This window comes from Protopterus annectens, chromosome 9.part0 (genome assembly GCF_019279795.1).
Source record: "Protopterus annectens isolate FY-2018-M chromosome 9.part0, PAN1.0, whole genome shotgun sequence".
Lineage (NCBI taxonomy): Eukaryota > Metazoa > Chordata > Ceratodontiformes > Protopteridae > Protopterus > Protopterus annectens.
The window spans coordinates 1,072,727,626-1,072,750,629 of NC_056743.1; the positions used below are offsets into that span (position 1 = coordinate 1,072,727,626).

Genomic DNA, 23,004 nt, shown 5'->3' on the forward strand with positions numbered 1-23,004 from the left:
GTTCATCCTGAGCATTTTTGAACTTTTTAATTAGAAGTCAGGGTTTCATACTGCATCTGTGTGGTCTCTATATAACAAACCAAACTGCATATCGTGTGCATCTGTTATTTAAACAATATATATGACATTGATTAGTATATTTTTCAAAATGTAAAACTTGTTTATTTTTTAATTGTGTTAGTATATTTTTTAAAATTTAAAACTTGTTTATATTTTTTACTGTACCATCTGATGAAATGGTGTCAGTGCATATGCAACACCACTGACCCTTACTTGTGAAACAAGCAGTCAGTTCTGTGTCATAGAAGAATAAAGATGTAAGACCAAGGCAACCAAAATTTGATTACTAGCATTGGAGGAACTGGAACATATGAGGGAGGAATAACCAGAATATGCCTGCTTGTCAAGGGGGAATAGGTTGCACATTCCACATTACAATCCATGATGGAGACCAGGGAACATGCAGAGGAAGTGATTGTGTTGGGAGGGGGTGAGGCCTTTGAGGGGGTGCATCACTTGTGAGGGTGAATGATATCCCTCTCAACAGTCCATAGCATTACCATCTCTTGGGTGTCTGTGGGAATGCATTTGTAGGGTCATAAAAAGAAATCCTAGATCCCTCACATGGATTACAGTACCACTGCTGGTGTGCTCAGTCATCCCCATGGGGAATAAATCTGCCATAGGGCTCTTGCAGGACAAGTGGGTGTATCAAGAAGTGGTGGGGAAGGCTTGTAGTCAGAGGGGGACTGCAGTAAAAAAATATATATTTTGAAACAAATCACTGTTCAAATATGCTGTGGGGCTAGTCTTAAAATGGAACAAAAACACATAAAGGCCCAAAATAGTTCAGATGAGGGAAACACATTTGCTAGTATACATCTGAAGACCACTCTTTAATTTTGGCCTTTAATAATGTACGTATTGTTGAGTAAAATCCCATTGCAACAGCTAGTGTTAAGATTAGTTATACTAATAGCCGAAAATAAATTAGTTCTGTCCCAAATATTGTCTGCCAAACTTAGAGGAGAAATCAAGGCACTTGCCCCCAGTATGGGGCCCCCTCAACTTTTAGTTGAGAAACAAAAAAAGAAAAATCGCTTTTAAGCTGTTGCAACCTGCTTGTTAGATTTGAAACAAGGAGCTACTATAGTTTATCCTACACACAGAGTGCTAAAGTGCTTCAATTATGACAACAAATGCAGTAGTAGGATGTTGGCATTCGTTCCTGAATGTAGGTAATCAATAATGCTCTTGCACTGAGAACGATTGGCATATGCCTATCGCATTCCCTAACACTTTGCATGTGGAGAGGCTGCCCATTCATCCCATCCTAGCTACACATTTGTAAAACACCATATTTGCAATGGAAGTAGTCAGTGAAATTTTCTGAACTGAGTCATTTGCCATCATTTAACTTAACACAATAGCCATCAAAGCTTAAACTTTGATAAAGTGCATAAACAAGAATCAGAGTTAAACTTACATTGACAGCTTGTCTATAAAATATTTTTGTGCCTAATTAACAGAATCCTTAAAACAGATCGTCAACTTATTAGTGATCTTTACTTCATAAACATATCATTGGACATTTTTTCTCTGAGCTATCTAAACAAGCCATATCACACAGATACTATATTTGCTGCTTTTGTAAGCTGCAGCTTGAATAAGGGCCACCATCTGGTAATGGCATCCCATGGGTTATATCTTGGGTATGCAGGTATGCCGTAGTGTGTTAGCCAGTGTGCTATGAGAGTTAAGTTCAGCATCATAAACAGCTCATAAGGCTGTTTGAAGGGAGCTGTGTTGTCAAAGTGTGGACAAATACTGAATGTCAAAACAGCATGAGGAAACATAGCTCACATCTCAAACAGGGCTTGATACATTTGTAACATACATTAGGGTTATCTGGTGGGTTTCCTGAATAGTGGAACTGTAGGGAGAGAAAAATGGACCAAAATGGCAGCATGTCCTAAGGACTGTTTCAATGTCTATTTGAGGGGCGATGATGGCACTTGTGGATAGGGACATCTAGGTTGACATCTTTAATCACAGAAATGATATAATTTCCAGCAGTCAGTCTTCTGACAGTTTGTAGGTGCTTTTCACCCTACACTTGTTAAAGAAATTCCATCTGTTACTGTACTGCTCTGAGGTTGTTTAAACAGTATTCTGGTATTTACTAGCCTCCTCTGATACTGCAAAAGCTGATTTGAGTTTGCCAAAGATGTTCTTCGTGTTTCAGTGTTGTAGTCATCACATTTGGGTTATCCCTGCCAGGGTAGCCCTCTCCGGCCCGAATACCAGAGACTTAGTATTTCTGCGTCGGTTGCTGTCGCTTGAGGACTGACATCAGGTTGTCAGTAGTATAAAGTAAGGCAGCCGACACCATTACATCAGTCTTTCTTGCCGTGTAGCCCGAAGCAGAAGCAGTTCACATGAGTGCCAGTTGGTTGCTACCTGAGTTTTCATTTCGGAATTGAAGTTGAAGTCTTCTAAAGCTAAGTACCCTGTTGGGGATCCCTTTTTCTTGCATTAACTGATGTCAGAAAAAGTTAGTAATTGTCTTGCCTGTGGAAAGCAAATACCACACCGAGACTTCCACTCTTACTGCATCACATGTCTAGGTGCAGACCACGACGTCCCCTGTTGTCACTTCTGTGCTTTAACGCTAGAACTATCCATCATCGGGCCATTATTGTAGCCAGATGTTTTCGTTTACAGTCCTCGAATTCCAGTATGGCTTTGGTAAGCTATCTGACACCAGATCTCCTGAAAAAATGTAAATATAAAGACTGCACAGGTCCAAACCCACCAATGACACTTCCGATATGTTAGTCGTCAGTTCTCCGTACTCAGTGAGGATTTTCGCAGCCCCTGATGCCTGCATCAATTGATTCACAGGTCTCTACAGAGACCCTTTCAGAGTCTTGTATGCCGCAAAACTCTTCTTCGTCTAAGGATCCTGCGGTCGTCTCTACCTTGAATGGGTTCGGAGCTGCTGAGCAGGCACCGGCTTCCGAGGAAGTCCTTTGCACCACCAAATCACACACACAAACCGACGTCTTCTTTCACGACTATAGTTCTTTCGAAAACAACCGAGTTCCTTAGGCTCAGGGTTCAAACCACACCCTAGAAACTGACTGACCTCTCTCAGGCGCCTGCTGCCTTGCCTCAGTCTCAAATACTTAAAATGGCGGAAGACCTTATCATGCTGATCAGGGGAAGCCAAGTTAACCCTCAAAAAGGAAAAGAGATCTGTCCCCAGTAGTTTTGTCTGAACAAGAGTCAGATGAATCTGATGCATCTGACTATAAAGACATGCAACCCCTCTCCACTTATGAGGATTCTGATGCAGAGGAATCCATTCCTTCACCCTATCCCCAGAGGATTGTTCCTTTGGGGAAACCCTGCATACTTTAAGGGAACATTTCCAGTGGGAGAGTCAGGACTTCTCTCAGTCTAAAAAGAGACTCAGGGAATTCCTAGATGTTCATCATGTTACACTGCTGCAGTCATTACACTTGGGTTATCCTGCCATCAGGCGGTTCCCCAGTCGGCCTGAGTTCCAAAGTCTTGGTCCGACGTCAGTTGCTGTCGCCTCCTCCCTGACGTCAGAGCGCCAGGGGTGTAAAATATGCAGCCGACGCCATTTTCTTCAGTCTTTCTTGCCGCGCGGTGCCCGAAGCAAAAGCAGTTCGCAAGTGCCGGTCGGCCGACTCCTGAGATTTTCATTCCGAATCCAGAACCGAAGTCTTCTACTTCCCCGTTGGGGAAACTTTTTCTTGCCTCAGACCGATGTCAGTAAAAGTTAACAACTGTATTTCATGTGGGAAGCAAATACCTCATAAGGATTTCCATTCTTATTGTATCCCATGCCTAGGCCCAGACCACGACGTCACTGGTTGTCGGTTTTGTGCTAGGTTTAACAAGCACACTATTAAATGTCGGTTTGATTTTGCCCGACATTATTTTGGCAGAAAATTCAATTACACCATGCTGTCGGAACTTCCGACGACCGGAATACATAAAAAGCACAAAAACAAAGGTAGGCATCCGAGGCCCAAAACTGACGACGAAGCCTCTTCTAGGCCAGTTGCCGGTTCTCAACGAGGCGCCTTCACAGCCCCTGATGACCACTTCTGTAGAACCACAGGCCGCCTTTGACTCCCACGTCGAGATGGCTGGGCCTTCGGACACACAAGATTTTCAGCCTACCGAAACTAACCCTTCAGAGGGATCCGGAGTAGCTGAACAACCTGCAGCTTCAGAGGGTGTTTTCAGACCTACTCAGTTAAGCATTAAAACTTCTGCTAAGTCTAAACCTCCTATAAAAACAAAGAAACAAATACAGCATTCTCCAGGACAGGCCTCCATGCCTAAGAAACAAATGCTCAAAATGGCCGAAGACCTAATCACTCTGATCAGGGGGGTCCCATCCCCCTCCTGATAAAACAGGATGCAGACTATGACTCATCCGACCAGGTATCCATATCCTCAGATTCATCCTCAGACCTAGGATACTCTTTACCCCCTTATGAGGATTCTGATGCTGAGGAATCAATTCCATCAGCCTCTCCGCCTGAGGACTACTCCTTTGGGGAAACCTTACACACCATGAGGGAGCATTTCCATTGGGAAGGCCAGGATTACTCAGAATCCAAGAAAAGGCTCAGAGCCTTCCTTTTATTACCTCAACACAGACCCCTTGCTATTCCGCCAGTGTTAGATATTGTGGATGATGTGTATTCTGAATCCAGCTTAAATCCTGATTCTTTACCACCAGCCCCAGTTAAGCCTGACAGATACTACAGAGTCCCTGACTCACACAAATTTCTTTATAAAAGCCCTGTTGCTGACCCTGAAACTATTTCTCAGGGACCCAAAGGGGTTATGGCCGCATCAGCAAAGAATCCAATCCCCTCTGACAGAGATTCCAGAGCATTAGACAGATGGGGGAAGAAAGTATATACGTCTGCAACTTTAGCAATGAGAGCCTTAAACTGCCAGTTTCACATGCTAAAATATCAGCAATTTTTGATGTCTCAGTTGAAACAAAAAATGCTTCCAGATTCAGATCCTCCTAATTTTAAGGAAATGCAGGATTTATTGCATGAGGCTGAACAAGTGGGAAAACATACTTTGCAAAGTGGTTTTGATTCTTTAGAGGCCTCCTGTAGAGCAGCAAGTTACAGGTTCTGTCATTGGAAGAAATGCTTGGTTAAAAGAACATACGTTACCAGATCATGTAAAAGCAAAACTATTGGATGCACCTTTGCAGCAGGATGTGTTATTTGGAGTTAAGGCAGAGGAGGTATTAAAGAAAATGGAGGATAAGGCAAAATCTATGCAAACGGTGAAGGATTTCTTACAAGTTCAGCCTCCTCGATTTAGCAGAAATTGGCCAACAAAGAATTGGTCCTTTCCAGTTACAGACAGACCTCAAAGGGGCAGATACAGACGTCGTAGAGGTAGAGGTCAACCACAAGGTCCTTACATGACTCGACAATGGGGTGCATCAGGCCAGAAAGAAGGGGAAGACAGGCCCCAACCATATAAAAAACAGCCCCAATGACTACCCACTACAGCTGCCAAACAGCTCTCTCTTGGCAGCCCCCTTGGGAGGAAAACTGGCACTTTTCTACCACAATTGGCATATGATCACCACAGACAAATGGGTTCTCAACATTGTATCTCAAGGTTACAGGTTCCACTTTCACACTCTGCCAAGGTTAAAAGGACTGCCAAACCTGCCACCAAATCAATGGGCAGAGGCTCAAAAACAAATTACAGCACTCATGGACATGAGAGCTATTCAAAAGTTACAACCACAGGAGCAAGGACAAGGATTTTACTCAAGACTCTTTCTGGTTCCCAGAAAGGACAAAGCCTGGAGGCCCATTCTGGATCTTTCTTCTCTAAACCCTTAACTGGATGTTCCGAAATTCAAAATGTTGACACTACAGCAGCTTCTTCCCATGCTGGGCAAGAAAGCTTGGCTCGTAACATTGGACCTCAAGGAGGCATACGTGCATGTCCCTATCAGACAAACTGCAGAAGATACCTCAGATTCATAGCTGGTTCAATGCACTATCAATTCTCTGCACTGCCCTTTGGCTTATCTACTGCGCCCAGGGTCTTCACAGAGTGCCTGGCACCAGTAATTGCATTTTGCGGACAGAAAGGAATTCAAATTTATCCATATCTGGACGACTGCCTGATTCAAGCAGAGAGCAAGGACATTCTTCTAAAGCATCTGGCATTTGTAAAAAAAGTTATTAAGTTGCCTAGGGTACACAGTAAACGAAAAGAAATCAAAACTAGTGCCCTCACAAGAGATAATATTCCTGGGCGCCAGCTTGAATACAGCGGCCCAAATGGCTTACCTCACGCCAGGCAAGCAAGGACAACTGACTCAATATTTTCAGTTGATGGCAACAAGAATCCATCTCCCTGCAAGAAAAATTCTGCAGGCCTTGGGTTACATGGCATCTTGCATACTACTAATTCCATATGCCAGACTGCATATGAGGAAACTACAATGGTACCTAAAGAGTGTCTGGTCTCAACACTGTCAAAGTTTGGAAACAGTTATACCACTAATTCCTTGCCTTCAACAGGAGTTTCGATGGTGGGCTCAAGCTTGTCACCTCAACAAGGGACAGCCTTTTACTTAACCCACAGCCAGGCAAACACTGACAACAGATGCATCGAATTACACCTGGGGAGCACACATGGCAAGAAAATGCATTCAGGGCAAGTGGCCCGCAGAACAAAAGCATCTTCACATCAATCAAAAGGAGATGCTAGCTGTACAAAATGCCCTTATAGCCTTCAAGGACCTGCTGCATCCAGGACAACTACTACTAAAGACAGACAACACCACAGTTATGTGGTACATAAACAAGCAAGGGGGCACTCACTCTTATCCCCTCTGCAACAAGCCATGACCATGTGGAACACAGCTCTAAACTATCAAGTTCATCTGCAAGCACAATTCCTGCCAGGAGAGAAAAACACACTGGCAGACGACTTAAGCAGAAACATCATGGATCCCCACAAATGGGAATTGAATCCACAAATACTCAGAATGATAACACAAAAATGGTGGAGCCCGGACATAGATCTGTTTGCATCCCCAATGAACTGCCAGCTACAGAAATTCTGCACAAAGACTTACCATCCACAAGCATGGAAAGTGGATGCCCTTTCATTCAGCTGGAAAAACCTACAAGTATATGCTTTCCCTCCACTACCTCTCCTTCCAAAGGTACTCATAAAAGCCAGGCAGGAAGAGCCAAAGATGATCCTGATTCCACCAGACTGGCCACGCCAGCACTGGTACCCAATCTTAAAGAACTTAGCACAAGGACCACCCTGGATTTTGCCTCAAATTCCACGTCTGCTGACTCAGCACAACAATCAGATACTGCACAGCCAGCTAAAGACTTTAAACCTGGCTGCATGGAAGGTTCCTTAGTCAAGCAAGCAACGCCTCTCTCCAAAGCTGTTGTGGATGTCATCCTGGAGGCCAGAAGGCCTAGCACCAGGAAAGCCTATTCGGATAAATTGAAGAGATTCTGTGCCTGGAACCAGGCTCACAGCCTAGACCCTCTTGTCCCAAATATTCCTCAGATGCTACAATATTTAACTGAGATGCTGGACAAAGGCCTCTCCTTTTCATCCATCAAGATCCACGCCTCTGCCATCTCTGCTCATTACAACACGGATCCACCAGTTTTCTCTAATCCTTTACTAAAACAGTACCTCAGAGGGGCTAAAGCATAAGACCGCCCTGTAGAGCACCTACTCCAACTTGGGACCTCAACTTCTTGTTGGAAAAATTAACCTTATCTCCTTTAGAGCCAGCAAATGCAGCAGATTTAAAATATATCTCTTGGAAAACTGATCTGCTCCTGGCAATAACATCAGCACGAAGAGTTTCAGAATTAAAGGCACTAATGGCAGTGGAACCTTTCATCATCTTCCACCAAGACAGTGGGTGTCTTTAAGAACTAACCCTACTATTCACTTGCCAGCTTTTTATCCAAATCCACAGAATAAAGCGGAGAGACTACTACATTCTTTGGACATAAACAGACAGCTACGCTTCTACTTGGACAAAACCGAAGCTTTCAGAAAATCTGAGCAATTATTGGTAGCATATGCTGTAGGAGCACAGGGAAAAACCATTTCAAAACAGACTATTTCAAAATGGATAGGGCACTGTATACGTTTCTGCTATACACATCATGGGAAACCTGTACCTAACAGCATTAGATCTCGCTCCACCAGGGCAACAGCCACTTCAACTGCCTACCTCAGAGGAGTACCTACCAAGGACATTTTGGAAGCAGCAACTTGGTTCTGTACATACCTTCACCAAGCATTACCATCTGGCTCTATACTCTAAATCCAGAGCTGGCTTTGCCACTGCAGTGCTGCAGGGCTTTATAGCCACCCCAAATGCCTTATAGAACCAGCCACCCAACCTCAGTTTTGGGATTCTACCCAAGTGTAATGACTGCAGCAGTGTAACACAATGAACATTGTACAGTTTTGTACCTACCATAAATGTAGATGTTCGAGTGTATACACTGCTGCAGTCCAGATTACCCTCCCTCCTTCCCCTCTTACTTGCTGGTACATACCTATGTCTTCTACCCTGTACTACCTGTGGGGAGTATTTGCTGGTAACTGAAACTTGTTGATTGCTTTTCTTATGTATGTTTTATTAGCAATTTGAATTGCCTACCTTTTTGGGGGCACCTGACATCTGGGGCAAGAAAAACTGAAGAAAATGGCGTTGGCTGCATCTTTTATATCCCTGTCGCACTGACGTCAGGGAGGAGGCAACAGCAACCGACGCCGGACCAAGATTTTGGAACTCAGGCCAACTGGGGAACCGCATGATGGCAGGATAACCCAAGTGTAATGACTGCAGCAGTGTATACACTCAAACATCTACATTTATGGTAGGTACAAAACTGTACTATCTTCCCCAACACAGACCCTTGGCCATCCCCCCCAGTCCTGGGTGTGGTGGATGATATTTTCCTTGAATCCAGCTTGACTCCTGACACCCTACCTCCTGCTCCCAGAAAGCCAGACAGGTACTACAGAGTCCATGACTCATACAAATATATTTTTAAAAATCCAACAGCTGACCCTGAGGTCATTTCTCAAGGGCCAAAAGGTATTAAAGCAACCTCTGCTAAGAATCCCACCCCCTCAGACAGTGGTTCCTGAGCATTGGACAGATGGGGTAAAAAAGTATATACCTCAGCTACTCTTGCTATCAGGGCACTACATTATCAGTTCCATATGCTTAAATATGAGCAACATACCTTGGAATTCCTTAAACAAAAAATGTCTTACTTTCTTGCTTGGGCAGAATCTAAAGATTTACAATACTTTTGCATTTTGCAAGTCAAGTAACTAAACACACTTTGCACTATGGTTTTGACACCCTAGAAGCTTCTTGCAGGACAGCAGTCACTGAATCTGACATTAGAAGACATGCATGGCTTAAGGAACAACCCCTGCCAGACCATGTCAAATCTAAATTGTTGGATGCCCCCTTGCACAAAGATAACTCATTTGGCACTAAGGCAGAAGAGGTTTTAAAAAGATGGAAGAAAAAGCAAAATCTATGCAAACAGTTAAAGATTTCTTACAGGTCCAGCAGCAGGCATTTTCCCTCCAAGCACTGGTCCTTTCCAGCTCCCAGTAAACCGGCCCAGCCTAGGCCCCGTGGAAGCAGACCCCCACCAGACAGCAGCCCCAGGGAATGCAGAAATCTAAGCAATGGACTAGCTCCACTTAAAAACCAGAGAGTTCTAAGCCACCCCCTTATGGTAAGAACTCACAATGACTCACCTCCTCCTGACCTCCCCTCTGCCCACCTTCACTTACCCCTAGGAGGAAAACTCTCCTTTCACTCAAGCACCTGGGCCACCATTACCAAGGACCGATGGGTTCTGAACATTGTGTCTCAGGGATATAAATTCTCTTTCCACACCCTTCCAACCCCAAAAGGGTTCCCAGATCTACCAACAAATCAGTGGGCAGAGGCTCAAAAGCAAATCCATTCCCTGCTCTCTCTTTGAGGGCAGTAGAGCATGTTTCTGCAGAACAGATAGGCCAAGGCTTCTACTCCAGACTTTTTCTGGTGCCCAGAAAAGAGGGCACCTGGCACCCCATCCTCAGTCTATCCATTCTAAACACATTTCTGCTGATCCCAAAATTCAAAATGCTCACCCTCCAGCAGCTGCTACCCATGCTGTCGAAAGATGCTTTGCTAGCTACCCTGGATCTAAAAGAGGCCTACCTCCACATTCTCATCAGGAAATCATGCAGAAAATATCTTCGCTTCAGGGCAGGATCTCAAACACTTTCAGTTATCTGCGCTTCCCTTTGGGTTATCTACTGCTCCCAGAGTTTTCACAAAATACTTGGCTCTGGCCATTACCTTTTGCAGACAAAGAAATATTCAAATTTACCCCTACTTAGATGATTGCCTTATTCAGGCAGACAGCCAGGAAAAGCTGCTCAAGCACCTGGCCTTTGTAAAGAGCCTACTAACCTCCCTAGGGTACACAGTCAATGAAAAGAAATCCAAACAGGTGCCCACCCAAAGGATAATCTTTCTGGGAGCAAGTCTGGACACAGCTTCCCAGATGGTATACCTTACACCAGAGAAACAAATTTTTTTGTCAGCCTACTTCTGTCAACTGGCCACCAGGCCCCAGCTTTCTGCAAGGAAAATCCTGCAACCTCTTGGGGTTCATGGCATCTTGCATACTCCTCATTCCATATTCCAGACTGCATATGAGGAAACTTCAGTGGTACCTAAAGAGCATTTGGTGTCAACACTCTCTAGACCTGGAAACTCTTCTACCTATAATTCCTTGCCTCAAAAAGGAATTTCTTTGGTGGGCAATAGCATGCTCCCACAACAAGGGACTACCCTTCTCACCACAGATGCATCAAACTATGCTTGGGGTGTACACCTGGACGGCAGGTGCATACAGGGCCAATGGAGCCCACAGCAAATCCCTCTGCACATCAGTCAAAAAGAGATGATGGCTGTGCAGCACACCTTGATAGCTTTCAAACCCCTTCTCTCTCGCTCTGTCTCTCTCTGTCTCTCTCTCTCCAGGGGTTTTCCTGATCAAAACAGGCAACACCACTGCGATGTGGTACATCAACAAACAGGGAGCTCCTACCCTCTATGCAGGCTGGCCATGACCCTTTGGCTCACAGCCTCTTCCATGCAACTACACCTGTTAGCATTATACCTACCACGCTCTCTCAACTCCCTGGCAGACCAATTAAACAGAAACTTTCTGGACCCACACTAGTGGCAGCTCAACAGAAGTACCTTCACCCTTATAACTCAGAAATGGGGAACCTCGAAAGTTGACCTCTGCCTCCCACACCAACCATCAGCTCAGCAAATTCTGCTCCAGGGAGTATTACTGCATGGCTTGGAAAGTGGATACCTGTTCCTTCCCCTGGGTCAACCTCTCGGTCTATGCCTTTCCTCCCCTACCTGTCATCCCCAGGGTTCTGCTCAAAGTAAGGGAGGAAAAACCAAGGACCATTCTTATAGCTCCAGACTGGCCCCGACAGCACTGGTACCCCTTGCTGTGCAACCTGTCCCCACTGCCTCCATGGCATTTTCCTCAGATACCAAACCTTCTAACCCTGAGGGAAGAGGAATTCATGCATCCCCAATTGCAGACACTCAGTTTGGCAGCTTGGCTTATTCCCTAACCTCGAACCAATCTGCCATCCGCAGTAAACAGATTCTGGATGTTATCCGTGAGGCAAAACGCCCTAGCACCAGAAAGTCTTATACAGATAAATGGAAAAGGTTCTGCACCTGGATCCAGTCTAAGGGGGCCAATACAGCACAGACCTCCATCCCTCTCATCCTGTATTACTTAGCTGACCTACTGCACAGTGGTCTCTCTTTTTCCTCTATAAAAATTCATGCCTCTGCTATTTCTGCTCATTTTCCCCACTGAGCAGCCCCTTTTCTCACACCCTTTGATCAAACAGTTCCTAAGAGGGGCTAGCAACTTGAGGCCCCCCCAGAAGGGCACCAACACCAGCTTGGGACCTCAACTTTGTCTTGGAAAAGCTCACCCTGCCTCCTTTCGAACTAGCTTCTTCTGCAGAGCTAAAATTTCTCTCATGGAAGACAGCCTTCCTTCTGGCCATCACTTCAGCCAGAAGAGTCTGAGCTGTAAGCACTCATGGCTGTGGAACCCTTCATCATCTTCCATGCAGACTGGGTATCCCTCAGAACTAACCCATCCTTCATGCCCAAGGTGGTGTCCAGTGTGGCTCTCAACCAATCCATTAAGTTGCCCACCTTCTTTCCTAATCCCCAGAACAAGGGAGAAAGTATTCTTCACTCTGTAGATGTGCACAGACAGCTCAAATACTATCTAGACAGGAACAATGAAAACGGTCGATCCACATCTGAGTAAGATTTATTGACATACAAAAAAAGTTAAAAATAACGTATTGAGCGCTTTCATCTCTGCTAAGAAGACTTCATCAGAATACCCTTAGCAGAGATGAAAGTGCTCAATACGTTATTTTTAACTTTTTTTGTATGTCAATAAATCTTATTCAGATGTGGATAGGACTGTTTTCATAGTTTTTTTTCTTTTAGTATTATGTATCTCATCCGTTTTTATTACTATCTGGACAGGACTAAATCCTTCAGAAAGTCTGATCAATTGCTGGTTAGCTTTGCTACTGGGGCGGAAGGCAAAGCCATCTCCAAGCAAACCATTTCCAAATGGATAGCACACTCCATCCATTTCTGCAACAAACAGCATAGTAAGCCTCCCCCCACAGGGGTCAGGAAACACTCCAACAGAGCAGCCTCCACTTTTGCAGCTTTCCACAGAAGAGTCCCCACCAGGGACATCCTGGAGGCTTCACCTGGACATCTGTTCACACTTTTACCAAGCATTACCACCTGCCTCTCTTCTCCAAATCCAGGGCAGGGTTTGCCTCTGAAGTCTTGCAGGGCATCCTTGCCAGCCCCTAGCTTACTTGACTGCCTCCACTCATTTCCTCATCTTTGGGAATCTACCCAAATGTGATGACTGCAACAGTGGAACACGAAGAACATAGTACAGTTGTGTACACTTACCATAAATGTAGATGTTCGAGTGTATTCACTGTTGCAGTCCTGGTTTCCCTCCATCCATTCCCCTTTTTTCTCTTTCTCCTTTTATTACCATTCTTCCTTGTTGTTCTCCTTTCCTTACAAGGCATATATTGGTATTTATTTTCCACTGGTGGATTTCTTCCACCAGAACCTGGCCTCCAACTTTGGGGCTCCTGACAGGTTAGGGCAAGAAAAACTGATGTAATGGCATATGGTGCCTTACTTTATACCACTGACGACCTGATGTCAGTCCTCAAGTGACAGCAACTGACGCAGAAATACTAAGTCTCTGGTATTTAGGCCGGCCAAGGGCTACTCTGACAGGGATAACCCAAATGTGATGACTGCAGCAGTGAATACACTCGAACATCTACATTTATGGTAAGTGTACACAACTGTACTTTCTCCTGAGTTTGCCAAAATATTTCTTAAGTTTTGCAAAGTTTTTCTGTGTTTGTATAAGTTCTCCTGTGTTTGTACACTGTTTTTTTTTGTATTTGTGAGTATTTTTCAGAGTTTGTAAACTTATTTTCAAGGATTCCTGATGCTGCAGGAGTTCTGCCTTTTGTTGTAAAGCATTTGTTACTGCACTTGATCTCAAAACCTGTTTGTTTTACATTGAGGGCATTTTTGCACTCTGGTGGGAGCAGAGAGCTGTTTCAACTCATCTAAGTTAGCAACTGCTGGTGGAAGGCTTACTGCATATTTATCTGATTGGCCTGAGGGCTTAACTGTGTAAAGGTCTTTCATCCTGTTGACTGGCTGACTGACAGGACACATGTTGTCCGCTAGGTAAATCCACTTCCGATAAGAAGCCTGTTACTAGGGGTGTTCCACAGGACTCAGTGTTGGGACCCCTCCTGTTTGGTGTATAGTTTTATGAAGTGAAGGCCAATCTTGGGGGGGGGGGGGCCCTGGCTCACCAAGTTCCCTGATAACTGTAAGCTGGATGCAATCATTGAATCCCTAAATGATGTTGGCATCCTGCAAACAAGTTAAGTGACTGCTGCCAAAACCATGCTCTGAGACTAAATGCTAAAAATGCGTAATTGTACCCTTCAGTAAATCGGATATCCTTGCAAATTATAACACTGATAGCACACTCCTAAAAGTGGACCTAGTGGTGAGGGATCAAGGAACACAGATAGTAACCTAAACTTTGACCACCAGGTAGCTACAGTAGTTTGAAAATCCTTGTGTGTGGCTCAACTTATAAGTAAAGGCATAGCATCAAGAACAAAGGAAATCATAGTGCCTTTGTACTCAGCCCTCATAATCGAGTAAAATGCTCCCTTCTGCATGTATTTAACCAGGCACTTTCACTGACTAGAACAGCCCCAGAGGTTGCTCACTAAAAGAATACAAAGTATAAGATACATGTCTTATTCAGACCGACTAAAGGTCCTGTCCTTTTACTCTGTCTCATAGTTTTTTTAAAGGGAGCTTACACCTGGCCTACAAGACATTCTCTGATCCAGCCCTGGTCAAATGTTACATATTCTCAGGAAAAGTAATCCACCAGTTACGTATTACATGAACCTGAACCAGAACTTGAGAGGCAGATTCATATCTGATGGGCTATCTCGTGTATGGAATAAACTTCCCATTTTTGTAAAACAAAGCCCATCCCTTATGTCTTCAAAAGAATCTGGATAAATGGATGGAGAACCTTAAGTTCACTCCTGGGGTACTGCCCTTGGCCCTTATAGACAAAGGCAGTCTGAAAAATAACTCGGGGCTCCAACATCCAAAGACTTATTACCCTGATACTACCCTATCCCATATCTGGGGAATTAACATATAATGTTGTCATATGGTGGGTATTATTGGCTAGGCTTGCAAAGGCCATTGTGCCTTTAGCCTAGTAATCACCTACAAACCATATCTAGATGTTTCGGCAGTACTAGTGTCCATGCATCTCTCTTTGCCGCAGTGCTTTTTGTTGACCTTATTATGCTACCTTTGTGACATTATTGTTACTCTGTGTCACCCTAATAATTATATCAGGTAGGCAAAACATTTTCTGTGATCTTATTTCTCTATTTACTTATAATGAGTACTGTGCTTTCCTGCTTTTTTATTCTGTATTCCAGGTCTCATTTTTGGTGAGTCCCTTTGATTTTTGTTAGTAAGCATTTCTTTAAAAGCTTTACTAGGTACACTTGACTGTTAATCTGAAGTATTTACTGATGTATTTACTTTTGTTTAAGCTCAGAACTGTAGTTACAGGCCAGGGGTTGTAGTCATGATGTGAAACTGATCATCTTTGACTGATAACACATACTTAAAAGATAGACTTTATAGTCTGCACCTTGTTTAAAGTCTTTTTTAAGTGATTTTAGTAGCTAGATTATGATAGCTAGAGTTGAACTTGTCCACATGATGAAAAAGAAGCCTTCACAGCTATGAAAAGACAACATGGAAGGATTTTGCAAAAAGCGAAAATGGTGTGCAGAGAAATTGCAGAAACGAGTTTAGTTAGGCAGCGTGAGTTAAATAATTTAAATTGTGCCTTACTTGAATGTATCACTTTGGGTTGGATTAAATAGAAAGAAAGATGTTGTAATGGAAAACGGATACATGAATGAAGCTCTACAGTAAGTTTACAGCTGTACCTTAGATATATTGTCTTTTTAAAACATGTATACGTAAAAAGGAATGCTAGAACCCATGCTTTGCAAAAATGTTTGCAGTTGTTGAAAAGACTGTGTGCTGCTACGTCTGTCAGCATGTCCAATCACCACTGTTAGCTGATACGGTAATATCTCTTCCTGGACCGCTGGTGCATATTCTGTTCCAGGACTCCGTGCGGACAGAGCTCATATTCACAGGCTCTACTGGTGTCTCTTGTATCAGACATTGGACTGTCATATATTTTATATCAGTCTGTTGCTGCAGCAGTGAGTATTCATAACTTGAGGGTTGATGTCCTCCTTCTGAAAGAGTGGCATAAAAATTGTGCATTTTTTTCTCTTAGTTTTTTTTGTTTTCAGAGCTTGTCACAAATGTTGTTTTTTGACATTGACATGCTCCTCTGTCGTGTTTGGGTGCTGCTGTTATGGTGTTAGGTCTGTTCTAGTGTTCCACCATACTTTATTTCTGTTCATCATGTGAGTTTGCTACTCACTAATTCACACTGGCACAGACTAGACGAAATGCTGACCTTGAAAGTCCAGGTTAGGTAGGAGGAATGTTGTTGTTGTATCTTTCGGCTTTTCCCGGTTAGGGGTCGCCACAGCGGAACTCCGATCCGCTAATGATTGGCAGTAGATTTTTACGTGCCGAGTTGCCAGCTCTGATGCACAGCCTTCAACGAAGGTACACCCATTTACACATGTCTCCACACAGAAGACGCTTTAGCTGAGAATCGAACAGGACAACGTCTTACTGCGAGGCGACAACGCTAATGCAGCACCACCACCGCAGTATATGAATGAATGAATGAAAGTAAGTAATTCGTTCATCCATCCATTTCCATTACCTGCTGCATCCATTTTAGGGTTGTGTGAAATCTGGAGCTTGTTGTGGTACTTAGTGGGCACAGGACAGACAGACCTAAATGGGATGTCAATCCACCTCAGATACATGAGGATGTAAAGCTCAGTGTCAGAGAGCAGAATAACTCGAAGTTCATTTAATTTTGGATGACTGTGAGAAGTAGTCTGTTTGTGTGAATCAGTGAATGATTTTTATATTACTATAAAAAATGAGTTGTCTTAAGGAGTAGGCTTATGTTGATATTGTTTGTTTTTTACTTTATTAATGTATTATGCACTGCTGCTTATTGTATTTCCTAAGGCTTCCCCTCCAGTGACTACATTTATGCCTCGGCTGTTGTGTAATTTCATTTGCCTGTATCACATTCCTCCTTCATCATTACTGTAAGACTTCACTTGACCTTCAAAGTAATGGCCTTCATTTGCCTGAGACAAAGGATGTGACTCTGTGTGATTTTCCATCTGTTAGTATAACATTGTAGGGGCATGGTGTAGCCAAGATGCATTCCAGGTTTTATATGGAAGAGGTGCCAAATTGTTTATCATATGTACAGTAAACTCTCAGTTAACCGGAACTCAAGCAGCCGGCAAAAAAAAAATCGAAGAAATACAGTACAATTTTCATGTGTTGCACTTCTTGTTTCCCCCGCAGAAAAGAAACATTTAGAGTTTTAAAAAGGAAGATAGGAATAAATTCCCTCTCTACTCAACCTAAGAACAAATCGAACCAAACAAATAATATAGGGTACAGTGTTAGCTACACCTATTTTTGGGCGTCCGCGGTGCTGCAGCGGTTACTGTTGCCGCCTCACAGCAAGAGGTTATCCAGTTCGATCCTCGGCTGGGGTGCCTTCTGTGCGGAGTCTGCATGTCCTCCCTATGGTCGTGTGGGTTTCCTCCATGTGCTCCGGTTTCCTCCCACATCCCAAAGACATGCTGTAGGTGGATTGGACACACTAAATTGGCCCTAGGTGTGAGTGCGTACATGTGTGTGCCTTCTGTGGAATGTTAGGCGCCGGGCTGGCAACTCGACACTGTAAAACTCCACTGCCAATCATGAGCCGACAGGTGATCCGCTGTGGCGACCCCTAACCGGGAAAAGCCGAAAGAAGAAGAAGAATTAGCCAGGCCTATTTTTAATAGTAGCTCTCAAGCAACCAGAAACTACAGTTATCTGGCATCTACCAATCCCCATGGGTGCTGGTTAACAGAGTTTACTGTATTTTCTTCAAAAGGTCATATTATCCACTTTCCTTATGCCCATTTTCTCTGTTCTGAAATTGCAGGAAGGAGAAGTGTGATGTATTTGCATGGTTCTTGATCATATTAATAAATTATACATTTGACTGTACTGATTTTTTTTCTCTTTTGTAGCTGATTTTTGGCTTCTAGCTCCCACTGTCTCTCTTTGATTGCTGACACCTCTCCTACCTACCCCTAGACTTGCTCGAACAGCATTTGGGACAGCTTCATACTGCTGCTGAGGGACTATTTATTTATTTTTTTTAACCTAATAATCCCCATCCCACCACACACCTAGTAACAACCCAAGGGTGGATTGTGCAATAGGTGTCTGAGCAGGACCAGCCCTCACTTCTGCAAGGGACTGATGTCAACAAAATCTCTGCCCATCCTCATGAAGCACTGCACAGTTGCTTTCCCTGTCTCCACCAAGGAAATCAAAGCATGTGAGTGTAGCCATTGTGTGCAACCTTCCTTAAGAAGGACACACCCATCCTCCCCGCCTGTGCCTTGAAGTTCCTGAGCTACTGTTTGGGTTGTAGTCAGGGTTTTAGCATCTGTACCACTGGTGCAGACTGACTGAACTGAAAATCACAGAACACTGTAAGACCGGACATGTGTTTTGCCTGCTCACACTGTAATGAATTTTCAGTATCCCAAACAAGAGCAAGTAGTAATACTTAATGGCAATTTAAGCTTCTATGAAGTTATCCAACTAGAGATATGCAGTATTAAATTAAGCTATAAGCAGTTAAGGTTTAATCTTTTTGCATATGAGTTTTATTGTTGAGGTGCTAGGGTGAATTAAAAATGCAAAGAGTTTTACTGACATATTAGTGTGTATTGTATTATGTTGGACAGTGTACTCAGTAGTCAGTAGTAACATACAAAATAAAAATGCGAGCAAATGCAATCTTTAATTTTTCTTTAGCAAGGGGGCAACTCCCTTGCACCCTTATATTGCCCATACATTTTTATTCTAATTCTGAAGTCATAGCACTTTGGAGTGGGGCAAACTGTGTTATTTGCAAAACCTTGAGTTTGCTCTTTCTTTGAGGTTGTATGATCTCAGAACTGGACTATATCAGCAGAGTACCCATGGATGAGACACAAGGGAGTTTGCCTCACTATAAAAATAAGACTATTTTTACCACAAAACTATGGTGCTACAGTGCAATACAAATGCACATACTTGTGTCATGTTTTTACTGAAATGTAAATGCTGGTTGTCCACAGTTCTTATTCAATGTTTTATTTTTTTAATTATTTTTCCTGTGCTTATTCTGATCAAAATCTTACTATATGTAGACTTTTAGACCAAGTCAAATTAAAAAAAGTGCTGATCCTTTCAGTTACTGCTACAGGCTACTGTAGTGTTTTTCTTCATTAAACGTTGTATGTCTAACTAGTGATTTTAGCAGATTGTGGCAGAATCAATACAGCATCACTTTTGTACTGCTTACACCCAATAGCCTTCATTGCTTAGTCATTGTTGCATGCTACATTTGTGCCTTTTGACTTTGATATTATAGGTTTTAGTATATTATGTTAAGTTTCAGAATGTATCATTATTATCTTTTATTTGTATGTGATTTCATTCAACTGAATTAGAACTTATTAGCATAATAGAAGCGTTGTGTCCATATGTATTGCTATAATGTGAATGCTGCAAAAAACACTGTCTGCTTTGCTTTGGAAATGTGCATGCACTGATTTCAATAACAGATTTTCTTTTTAGAAGTGGAGAGCTACCCTTTGAGAGTTGGCTTCTCCCCCTCTTTGAAGCTATGTAGTTAGTGTCAGGAGCTATGTAGCCTGTGTCTTCCCCATTTAAACCTATGTAATTATTGCCAGGATCTGTTTTTGGAACTCCATGTCACCACCATTGCAAATGAGATAAAAATTGCTGCACCAGGAGACCAGCTGAATTTACTGTTATCTTCCATTTTAATAATCTGCAAGTGAAACATGCAGCAAGTGGAAAGAAAAAAGGCTTCAGAATTTGCCCAACTGTGTCAGTATATAAAGCATCATTAGAAGATTCAGGCTAACTGCTTACTGTAAGTGATATAAGCAGGGTTCCTATTAGAAGACCGAAGACGCATTCTTTCAAATGCATCTTGGTCAAACTTAAAAGACTGAAAAGGCAAAATATTGAAGCGGCTTTTAAGCAAATTTTTTCCCTGTGAAAGAATTTGTTTGGCCGGTTCATTACTTTGCCATTTTCGGCCCTGTAGTGCGGTCTCAGAGTTGGTATATTTAAGTAGGGGGGTGGGGGTGAAGCCCCCCACTTATTATAATGTTTAAAGTGTTTTCTTTTTTATTGTTTTTTTTTTTTTGGAAAAAAATCGCTGTTCTGACAGTCCGACATTGTAAGCTTTCGCTTACATAGGGTCGATTAATTACCGTTCGCTTTTTTAAGCGTTCGGTGATCTAATATAGACCCTATAAACATGATGATAAGTTTCCATGCCTGTTACAGAAAACATTTGCTAAGTGGTCTTAACAAAGTAAAACAGAGAAATTAACATGGAGTAGACCAGATTTATTTTTATTTTATTTTTATTTTATTTTGTTTGCATTTGTTTACTGGAATGGTCTAGCTGGGCCAGAAGTGCCCATTTTCAGTGGAGTCCAGGGGAGAAAAGCTCCAAATGTAAGATATTTCACATACAATACTGAATTTAAATTAAAAAGACATTTAGTACATATTATTGGCACTGCGGTGGTGGTGCTGCGGTAGCGTTGTCGCCTCACAGTTAGACGTTGCACATTCGATTCTCAGTTAGAGCGTCATCCGTGTGTCGACATGCGTGAATGGGCATTCCTTCGTTGAAGGTTGTGCGTTAGGCCCAGAAAGCCAGCACGTAAAAATCTACTGCCAATCATTAGCGGACCGGAGTTCCGCTGTGGCGACCCCTAACCGGGAAAAGCCGAAAGACAGAAAGTACATATTATTGGCAGCTTATACAATTGGTGAAAAAAAAACAGTACATAAGTAATCATTCTCAAATCAAAGATATTATACAAGCAGTACAGAGTATATATATGAGAACATTCCATACGAGTAGTTTTCAGCTAGCAAATTTTATACAGGACACTTCATGCAGTGGGTGCAAAGCAGATATAGGAATTAATTAGAGACTAGGTACTTAAACTTTTCACACATTTAGGAGGTGTAATAGCGGAACGATAAGCTATATGAGTCCTGTTGCAGGAATTGGCAAAGTTGGTGGATATTGTTGCAGATATAAGTGGTGGTATGATATCAAGGTAAGCTGCGAGAGTACCTGAATGTCTCACCTGGTTCAATGGTAAGTCTATAAGGGTTAGGAAGAGAAGGAAGTAGTCAGGTGGGATCGATGGTAGGACAATGAGGGTTAGTAGAAGAGAGAGGTGGACAGGATGGAGAGGCAGAGTAAGTTAAAAGACAGGTGGATGTGAAAGGAGGATGCCAGAGTAGTAGAGTGGGGGTGAAAATAGTTGTGATGGTTGAAGTTAGGTTATATGAGATGCCTTTAAATGAAAATAAGCAATGGTCTCTTACTGGCAATAGAAAAAGATAAGCCTATCTTCTTACTCTTTACTGCCTTGTTGTTGTGCTTGCTTGTTTTTATTTTGATATCTTTTGTCAACATTTTCCTAACTTTATTTTTTTTGCATCATTTGAATCAGGTTTATGAAAATTTTATTGAAGAGATTGATGCAATCGACAATGGCATTTCTCAGTGGGATGGGGAGCCGCGTTACGCTGTGTCTACAAACCTGAGTGCTAGAGTGGCACGTCTGAATCCTCGTTGGAATGATGAGAATCAGGACACTGAGGTATGCTGACAGTGGCATAGTCACAGATATGTGTCTGCTTACAAATGGTGGAATCCTCATCTTTCTTTTATTTATTTACTTCCCGTTTTGTCCATATGAGGAATTAATTTAGTTACAGCATGCATGCATACCAGTGACAAAAGCAAACACAGTTTCATTCTTGGAGTGGTTTTCAATACCTTAGCAGGTTTGTGATTGGGTCCATCCTCTCTTTTATTCCAAGTCAGTATATTTTGTAACCTCACTCGTGTGCCATAATATGGTATGTGCATAATGCAGCTTTCCATACTAGGAGGATGTACTTAGACCCTGAGCCTGTCATTTCTTTTCTGCCATTTGCAGAACTTGCATTTGCATTCTTAATCTTGTTAACTACAAGTTCCTGTATTCATTCCCTTAAAGTAGACCTTCAAATGTTTGCACAGCCAGCAGATCATGAGCTAGGAATGTGTCATTGTCAGTGCTGTGTGGAGCTTGATGTGAAGCCCTGTTGTAAGTTCCAGTAGTTCAATCTGGTCATCCACAGACACTGGAGAGATGAACTCCTGACCTACCTTGCAACTTGGAGGATAATGGTAACATGAGGGTCCCATTTACAGCCCCTTTTCTCTGCATAAGCACCATGAGAAGGCCAGATAAATGAGGGTAGATCTTTTTGCCCTCCTAGAATTGAGTTGTTTTCTTGGCTCTCTGGACCCTGTATCTGCAGAGCCGATCCTTGAGTCTACTTAGGTAAAAACACACTGGTTCCACACGGCTGAATAAAGGTCACACAGTAATTTATTCCAAGGAAAACAAGTAAGCGCTTTCACGGATATCATCCGCTTCATCAAACTAGAATAAGAAATGACATTAGAAACTTGCTTATATACATTCAAATAAGCCAATCAAATAGGCTAAAAGCTTAATTGCATACTTAACCTCTAAAATGCTGTAACACAGTAAAAAACTGGCTCTTAATATACAGTGTTAATACATTAAAATAGTAATAGCAGCATAGATAAGAATTAAGTGAAAATTCAGTAGCATTATAGCAGCGAATAATTAATTAAAATATGTAAATATATAATAATAAATCATTCAGTAAATTGTTTAATAAATTAGTAAAATTGCTAAAAAATACATACACTATCTGACCCCACAATGACAGAAATAATTCATTAATAAAAATCAATGTTTAAGAGCTGTAGCCTTGAGAAATGGCTTCAAAGAAACTTTACTATTCAGGCCAGGTGGTTTGTCTGC

General features: G+C 42.6%; 1 protein-coding gene across 1 annotated transcript in view; it reads left to right on the forward strand.

The window, feature by feature from the left end:
* MYG1 (MYG1 exonuclease) overlaps positions 1-23,004 on the forward strand; it is a 1,051,322-nt gene that overhangs the window by 562,526 nt on the left and 465,792 nt on the right. The window contains exon 4 of the mRNA XM_044083894.1: positions 21,610-21,759. Coding sequence (XP_043939829.1) covers positions 21,610-21,759 — 150 coding nt within the window. The remainder of the gene's footprint in view (positions 1-21,609; positions 21,760-23,004) is intronic.